The sequence below is a fragment of the Rhinoderma darwinii genome, chromosome 1, assembly GCF_050947455.1.
Source record: "Rhinoderma darwinii isolate aRhiDar2 chromosome 1, aRhiDar2.hap1, whole genome shotgun sequence".
Classification (NCBI taxonomy): Eukaryota; Metazoa; Chordata; class Amphibia; order Anura; family Rhinodermatidae; genus Rhinoderma; species Rhinoderma darwinii.
Window position 1 is genome coordinate 110,566,565 of NC_134687.1, and position 9,201 is coordinate 110,575,765.

The following is a 9,201-nucleotide window of genomic DNA, read 5'->3' on the forward strand; positions in this document are numbered from 1 at the left end:
CATCAGATTTACAGGCTTTGGCTTTCAAACATAAGTCTATGTTCACATCTGCATAGAAAACTTCATCAGGAGCCTGCGTCACAGATTCCATCATATATGATGGGAAGAATAGCGCAACATGCAGCACTATTATTTCCATCAAAACAACGGACATCACAACTGAACCCAATGGACCCTATTAAAGGTCAATAAGTTCTGTCGGACGCCTCCAATGTCCGTCGTGCAACGGGTCGCTCACTGCGTCGTGTTTTCCTTTCATAAAGAAAGACAATGATGCAGATGTGAACAGAGCCTTAATATTAGTATGTAGAGTCATAAGGCAATCGTTTGAACATCTTGTTGTAGAGTATAGAAATAACACCATCATAATAATTTGTATTAATACAATTAATTGGGTCTTCTATAAATACCTCAGGGGAAGGGCACTCTGGAATGAAGTGGCATACACCTTTTCAGGAAGCAGTTGTGTCTGTGTGGTCTTCTCCGTTGGATATGGCTCGCTGAAAAAAATAAAGGCATAATTGAAAATATGAAAACCTTTAATTTGTGATTTCAGTAAGGATCAACAAATATGTAATATTTTTTTGAAGAAAATACGTCCTCAGCACCATTTGTGTATTATATGGTGTATGAAGGGCTCCAGGCTCCACCAATTTCCAGCAACTGTAGATCCAACAGAGTATATGACACTGCATCGAGTTCAAGTAAAAATGTATCCTTTATGTGCATTTCATTTCACAGATACAGTTAAAGAGGCTCTGTCACCAGATTTTGCAAACCCCTATCTCCTATTGCAGCAGATCGGCGCTGCAATGTAAATAAGAGTAACGTTTTTTTATTTTTAAAACGAGCATTTTTGGCCAAGTTATGACCATTTTTATATTTATGCAAACGAGGCTTTCTAAAGTACAACTGGGCGTGTTTAAAGTAAAAGTACAACTGGGCGTGTATTGTGTGTGTACATCTGGGCGTTTTTACTTCTTTTACTAGCTGGGCGTTGTGAATAGAAGTGTATGATGCTGACGAATCAGCATCATCCACTTCTCTTCGTTACCACCCAGCTTCTGGCAGTGCACAGACACACAGCGTGTTCTCGAGAGATCACGCTGTGACGTCACTTCCTGCCCCAGGTCCTGCATCGTGTCGGACGAGCGAGGACACATCGGCACCAGAGGCTACATTTGATTCTGCAGCAGCATCGGCGTTTGCAGGTAAGTCGATGTAGCTACTTACCTGCAAACGCTGATGCTGCTGCAGAATCAACTGTAGCCTCTGGTGCCGATGTGTCCTCGCTCGTCCGACACGATGCAGGACCTGGGGCAGGAAGTGACGTCACAGCGTGATCTCTCGAGAACACGCTGTGTGTCTGTGCACTGCCAGAAGCTGGGTGGTAACGAAGAGAAGTGGATGATGCTGATTCGTCAGCATCATACACTTCTATTCACAACGCCCAGCTAGTAAATTAAGTAAAAACGCCCAGATGTACGCACACAATACACGCCCAGTTGTACTTTAACTTTAAACACGCCCAGTTGTACTTTAGAAAGCCTCATTTGCATAAATATAAAAATAGTCATAACTTGGCCAAAAATGTTCGTTTTTAAAAAAACAAAACGTTACTCTTATCTACATTGCAGCGCCGATCTGCTGCAATAGGAGATAGGGGTTGCAAAATCTGGTGACAGAGCCTCTTTAAGGCAACGTTTTGGCCATGCATACACTACCGTTCAAAAGTTTAGGGTCACTTAGAAATTTCCTTATTTTTGCAAGAAAAGCACAGTTTTTTTCAATGAAGATAACATTAAATTAATCAAAAATACACTCTATACATTGTTAATGTGCTAAATGACTATTCTAGCTGCAAACGTCTGGTTTTTAATGCAATATCTACATAGGTGTATAGAGGCCTATTTCCTGCAACCATCACTCCAGTGTTCTAATGGTACATTGTGTTTGCTAACTGTGTTAGAAGGCTAATGGATGATTTGAAAACCCTTGTGAAATTATGTTAGCACCGCTGTAAACTATTTTGCTGTTTAGAGGAGCTATAAAACTGACCTTCCTTTGAGCTAATTTAGAATCTGGAGCATTACATTTGTGGGTTCGATTAAACTCTAAAAATGGCTAGAAAAAGAGAGCTTTCATGTGAAACTCGACAGTCTATTCTTGTTCTTAGAAATGAAGGCTATTCCATGCGAGAAATTGCCAAGAAACTGAAGATTTCCTACAACGGTGTGTACTACTCCCTTCAGAGGACAGCACACACAGGCTCTAACAAGAGAAGTGGGAGGCCCCACTACACAACTGAGCAACAAGACAAGTACATTAGAGTCTCTAGTTTGAGAAATAGACGCCTCACAGGTCCTCAACTGGCAGCTTCATTAAATAGTACCCGCAAAATGCCAGTGTCAACCAACGTCTACAGTGAAGAGGCGACTCCGGGATGCTGGCCTTCAGGGCAGAGTGGCAAAGAAAAAGCCATATCTGAGACTGGCTAATAAAAGAAAAAGATTAATTTGGGCAAAAGCACACAGACATTGGACAGAGGAAGATTGGAAAAAAGTGCTATGGACAGACGAATCGAAGTTTGAAGTGTTTGGATCACACAGAAGAACATTTGTGAGATGCAGAACAACTGAAAAGATGCTGGAAGAGTGCCTGACGCCATCTGTCAAGCATGGTGGAGGTAATGTGATGGTCTGGAGTTGCTTTGGTGCTGGTAAAGTGGGAGATTTGTACAAGGTAAAAGGGATTTTGAATAAGGAAGGCTATCACTCCATTTTGCAACGCCATGCCATACCCTGTGGACAGTGCTTGATTGGAGACAATTTCATCCTACAACAGGACAATGACCCAAAGCACACCTACAAATTATGCAAGAACTATTTAGGGAAGAAGCAGGCAGCTGGTATTTTATCTGTAATGGAGTGGCCAGCGCAGTCACCAGATCTCAACCCCATAGAGCTGTTGTGGGAGCAGCTTGACCGAATGGTACGCAAGAAGTGCCCATCAAGCCAATCCAACTTGTGGAGGGGCCTTCTGGAAGCATGGGGTGAAATTTCTCCCGATTACCTCAGCAAATTAACAGCTAGAATGCCAAAGGTCTGCAATGTTGTAATTGCTTCAAATGGAGCATTCTTTGACGAAAGCAAAGTTTGAAGGAGGAAATTATTATTTCAAATAAAAATCATTATTTCTAACCTTGTCAATGTCTTGACTATATTTTCTAGTCATTTTGCAACTCATTTGATAAATATTAGTGTGAGTTTTCATGGAAAACACAAAATTGTCTGGGTGACACCAAACTTTTGAATGGTAGTGTATGGCTAAAACGTCGCCTTGACTGTATCTGCGAATTGAAATACAATAAAGAATAAAGTTTTACTCTAAACCAGTGCAGTGGAAAATACTATGTCATATTTTCTTGACACGTTCTGGGATTGTCCTGACTCCTGTCCTGTACTCTGTGGTTATGTCATTTGCAGTTATATAATTTACTGACCTTTTCTCCCACTTTCACACATTTAGATAACATACAATATACATTTAGCAGTCAGCAATAAGTGTATATTTTACATTCCTCTACCATACTATATAATTACTTGTATTCATACTTTTAACTGTATGTAATACAGAAATATCTAAAAGACGAAGGAATGAAAAAATAGAGAGAACGCCCGGCGCACATAGTGCATCATGAAAACGAAAAGGCAATAGGGGCTTGGGGGTAAGAATTAGGCTGGGTTCACACGAGCATGTTACGTCCGTAATGGACGGAACGTATTTCGGCCGCAAGTCCCGGACCGAACACAGTGTAGGGAGCCGGGCTCCTAGCATCATAGTTATGTACGACGCTAGGAGTCCCTGCCTCTCCGTGGAATTCCTGTCCCGTACTGAAAACATGATTACAGTACGGGACAGTTGTCCCGCAGCGAGGCAGGGACTCCTAGCATCGTACATAACTATGATGCTAGGAGCCCGGCTCCCTACACAGTCTGGGACTTGCGGCCGAAATATGTTCCGTCCATTACGGACGTAACATGCTCGTGTGAACCCAGCCTTATGCTTACCAAAAGGTGTTGTGCTTGACAGGATAGGAGACTGCAGCTAGGATTCCATTCGGGAGCCACACGTGCACCGTGTTATGATGAGTGTAGAAGGAGGTATAAAAATAGGAATACTTCCCCAGTGCAGTCTCTTTGCATAGAAAGTTCATGCAGAGTGTATATAGCAATCAGTCCAGCCTCCTATGGTAGACAGCGCTTCTACCTCCTTCTACTCTCATTGTAATGCAGAAATCGAACACCAGGTACAGGTGCTATTTATTTGTATTTTCCAAATTACTCTTTGGTCGATCACACGGCCACTGATTGGCATAAATTTCTCACATTTTCTAAAAACCTACTTCTTAGATGTAAGACAATCTGAACGTAAAAAGAAAAGTAAGGCAGTTGACTGTTTTACTGGTCAACCAGGGGTAAAATAATCCAGAGGGAACTCTTTCAGATAGTTTTCTAATTTGCATTCTCTTTTTTAATGCATTGTGGGGAGATTGCATTTGAACAAAAGATCTTTCCTTGGACAATTACCAGAATTTCTGGCCATTGCAAAGTGCAGGTAGTATGGAATGGTGGCAAAATGGTCCCATCTGTGTGTGGTAATTGTAACTGAAATAGAGTGTTTACCTACTGTAGACCCTTACACAGTGTTACAAATTAAATAACTCATGCATGGTAAACTAATTTACCTCTGGAATAGTTCAAATGGCCAAGGTTGGACTTCTTAAGATTAGTGTAAACAGGTGCACAGTTGCCTGCCACCAGAGGTCCTTTCATACATGCCGGCATTTATATTCAAATAAAACTAGGATTGCACTGTTAGACCTTTAAATCCAAACCTATTATTTACATGTGGTGTGTAGGGTAATAATCCGCTTAACAAAGTCTAAACAAAAAGGACTGAATTACATTCAACTCATTACATTTATCAAAATTGTAATGAGGTCTGTTTTCAAAAAGGTGTTTTTTCTTAATTCTTGTTGCCTTACACCAATGTGGTAAAGATAAACGAGGCCATAGAAGACATTCTTTTTCAGTTTTATGGAAGTACAAGAATCCATCTGATTTCTAAGTTGCTTATAGTATCTGAGATAAAAATAACTCTCACTAGTATATAAAGGGTCAAAGGTGGAAAACTAGCAGGTCCGCTTAAATTGTATATAAAATCACATTCTGGCTATAATAGGACATTAAGGCTACATTCAGACGAGCGTGTGCAACCTCGAACATGAAAAACTGAAATTTTTCACGTCCGAGATAAGACCCGTGCGGGACGCGTTATCACGGATCCCTCATAGCCTTGACTCTATGGAGAGATGCGTGAAAACGCAAGAAAATAGGACATGTCCTATTTTTTCATGGACCATTCACACGCTCCGTTGACACAACGGCCCTGTCAATGGCCCCATTAAAGTACTTGTGTCCGTGTGGTGGCAATTGTTTTAACGGCCGTCACATGGACAAGTTACACGCTCATCTGAATGAGCCCTAAGACTTCTACCATGATTAACATGTACGTTAAAACAATTCGATTTATCATTTGATACAGAAACAACCAGGTGAGCTGACTTGGTTTTTTCCATATCTCCTATAGACTTAAATGAAAAGTGACTACACAAGTGCCGCCAACTCTCAGCTGTACACAGAGGAGCGGGCTGCTCTTTTGGCCACCAATGATTTGACGTTAATGTTAATCATATGAAAATCTTGTTTTTATTTTGCACCATTTTCAAGATCTCCATTGACTGTCAGTGAATAGGAACATTGTTATTTACATTGAGTCTTAAACCCATACAGAGCTAATACTTCTCAGAGCTGAGAATTTCCTACAATTGTGTCCAGTTTGGGAAAATCCTCTCGCTACAATGTTTCAGTGTAGATAAAACATATAAGCCTGAAATCCAGGCTATTTTCTTATAGAGGATTACCTGTGCTGGACACAATTTATAGCAAGCTCTCAGCTGCGAGAAGTATTAGGCCTGTATGAGTTTGCAGAAAATGGAATGTTCTCATTCAGTAATGGAGGGCAAATTTGTTGTCTGATATGTCTAGGGCAGGGCCTGAGGGGGCAGGGCATGACACAGGGAATCTCTCCTTGGTGTTCTTTGAATTTTTGTGTCATGGACCGCCCCCTCAGACCCTGCACTAGGCATAACGCAGAGTGTCAGTTTTGCTCAGAGTTTTCCTTTTAAGTGTATTTTCTCACAAAAAGTGTTAGTTTCTAGATGTGCTCTAGCTAGGGCACGGCTTATACCTTGCCACTCTTTCTGACTCACTTGTGTGTGGAGTGACAACCCCTATAGACACCAAAAAATAGCCTATAGCTGTTGACAGTTTTCATCTGCTGGTTCCAGGACATGGGGATAAGGGTGAACCTGTCCTGCAGATGACAACAGCAGTTCAGATTACCGGATCATGAGCTACTTGTGGTGTCTATTCTATGGCCTGAATTCTAAATATGAGTTTGTCCAAAGCTTTCGCTGTAACATTAGTCTTATGTGTTATACAAATCTAATGTCTAAAATTCAACTTCCGTAACTATCAAGAACTAGAAAGTTCTGTATTTCAATATAGGCACTACATACAGCCTGATTAACATCAGTAGAAACACATAGAAAAACCACATTAGTTTATTATCTCTATTTACCATTGATATTCCAATATAGATTGGGTTTCCCAATGGATAAGGGTGCCCACAAATGGTTGTTTTTGCACAACACAAAAAAAGGAACAATGCATAGGTTCCTTTATAAAAAATATTTTTTTATAGTGTGTCTATGGTCCTCATGTTTCATACTCCAAATTTTTACATTTGACAACATGACATGCCTCTACTCCCCTGCCTTTCGCCACCAGCTATGTTTTACTGAATGAATATAAATGTGTTTTGGATAATTAAGAACCTCCCCTGGAAGTGTACAAAGGGGCAATAGATCTTTATTGGCCAGGTGGATTGCGGTACAGATACAAGCTCTTCTTTGAGCTGCTGATTTAAATCTATGTTGATCTCCTGCTATTGTGCTGGGCACCCGTCACCATTTGATATGCATTTGTATTCTACTGAACCTTTGTTAAGCAACAGGCTGTATTCCACCCATCGTGGAGAACATTGTTGTAATCTTCTTCTATAAACTCCTTCCTCCATTCACCCCATTTTGTTATGCAGAGTGCAGAGTCCTTGTACTAAACAACTGCTTATAGCGAATATCACCAACATAGAGCAAAGTGTAGATGGCAGCTTTTTTTTAAAGTGTTTTATATACTTTTATTTTAATTACATCTCTTGTGCAGTATGCTAGATTAAGTACAGATGTAGCAAAGGTGAGTTTGTAATTTAACTATTTGTGCATCATTACTATGGAAGACTACAGATACAAAATAATACCACAATGCTCTACTGCATTTACAAACCCACCTCCACTACATCTGTACTATGCATTAATGCTGAGGTATATACTAGCCCTGTGCTACAGTATATATTATACATATTATACTATTTTTGTGAGTGGATATATATTTATATTATATTTTACTATAAACAGTAGACAATGAGTCCCAAATGTTAATATTTTAATGCCAGCTGTGTTATTTACTAGCAGAATTATATTATTTGATTACTGGAAAACAGTAATGTAACATGAATGCATTTGTAGCAATGAAGCCATTGCTGTAACAATCTAGTCAGACAGAACTACTTTGATTTGTGCATTGTTGCTCACATTGTGTGTGTTCGATGTGGTCAGGTAGTGTGAGAATGTCCAAGATGGCTAATGATGTTTGATACGGAGCATTATTTTGGCTGTATTCAATTGAAGTTACCCAGTAATGGTTTACTATGTAGTCTAGCCAACCTACCTATTTATAAAACCAGCAGAGAGGTCTTCTATACCTATTTATTAGATAAATGTACAAGGGATTTTTCAGTGGTTGGGGGTCATAAAAATATTTGTATGGTGCTAGAGATGTGCATAGGGGTATTTTCACACAATGCTACCAGTTTTCTTTGTACAAAAAATATTCTACTCCTGTATGTATCCCTTGGTGTATAGATTATATGACTGTTCTTCACAGTATATAAAAACTTTCAACTTTGGTATTTGAGCAAAATGATACAGGTTTAGAAGTACATCACATTCTTCCTATTCATTATCTAATATATCAGGTGAATGGCTACAGACACGTCCAGGTTACTATTTAATCTTCATATGTTAGGCCATATTACATTGGAGTCTTGTAAATAAAATCGTGCATTAGCTATGCAATTCACAACGAAAAGTTTATAATATTTTACTATATAAAAGTAGTCAAAATGTAATAATTTTGAACACTATAGTTTGTACCTTACTACGAGACTATGGTACTGTTCCATTCAATATACATTCAGTATCTGGTAGCAATTAATATATGTGTGTAAGACACCAATACAAAAATTCTACTCAATATGCCAAAGTTATAAAACAAGACTTGTGGATAGAAATGAAAGTGCAGACATATAAAATCTATACAACATTAAAATATAATGTATACGTTTTGTGTGCATATAAATGATACATACAAACTGGTGAATTATTTTCATTTTTTTTATATAATTTTTACATGAAAATGCTAAATCAAAGTAAAAATGTGCACAAAAAAAAAAAAACAGGTAACATTTTTTTAATTTTCTTACCTGGCCTCTGTCCAAGAATAAGAAGCAGATTCATCAGGATGATAAATAGAATGTAAAATAATTTCTGAAATCTCATTTTTCCTTTTGGGTGAGGGAAATCCCTTTGAGACGTCGAACTGATGTATCAATTCCTTGAAGCTGCTTTCAACTAACTCAATTCAGAGTGAGGTGGTTGCTGCATATCCCTGCAAGGTTAATGATCACAGGAGACAAGGTTAAAGTGCCTCCCACTTTTCCTTTCCCTCTCAAAAAGACTTTGGCTCTTACCGCTCTCTCTCCTGGTTTCCCTAGATAAGTACTGGTTCCGGAATAAAAGTAAATAGTAGCTGCTATCAATGTATATGTTTTAAAAAACAAAGAGAGGTCTTCCCTTTAAATACCACCCATCCAGTAAGACCAATGCAAAGTAAGTCATGATGCTCTTACATTTGCAACTGTTTAAACTTTGCATCGCCCATATTGGTCCCATGTGCA

At 39.1% G+C, this 9,201-nt stretch overlaps 1 protein-coding gene across 1 annotated transcript; it reads right to left on the reverse strand.

The window, feature by feature from the left end:
* Nucleotides 1–411: 411 nt before the first annotated feature.
* APELA (apelin receptor early endogenous ligand) lies at nucleotides 412–8,803 on the reverse strand. Its single transcript, XM_075849664.1, has 2 exons — nucleotides 8,728–8,803; nucleotides 412–500 (listed from the first exon to the last, which is right to left on the reverse strand). The coding sequence occupies exons 1-2, from the start codon at nucleotides 8,801–8,803 to the stop codon at nucleotides 412–414; spliced, it is 165 nt and encodes a 54-aa protein (XP_075705779.1).
* Between the last annotated feature and the right edge of the window lie 398 nt (nucleotides 8,804–9,201).

What these genes read in the sequence shown, in the direction of transcription:
- APELA (XM_075849664.1), bottom strand. Translation starts at nt 8,803, where the DNA reads ATGAGATTTCAGAAATTATTTTACATTCTATTTATCATCCTGATGAAT. An exon ending in TATTCTTGGACAGAGGCCAG is followed by an intron (nt 501 to 8,727) that starts GTAAGAAAATTA and finishes TATTTTTTTCAG; the next exon opens with CGAGCCATATCCAACGGAGA.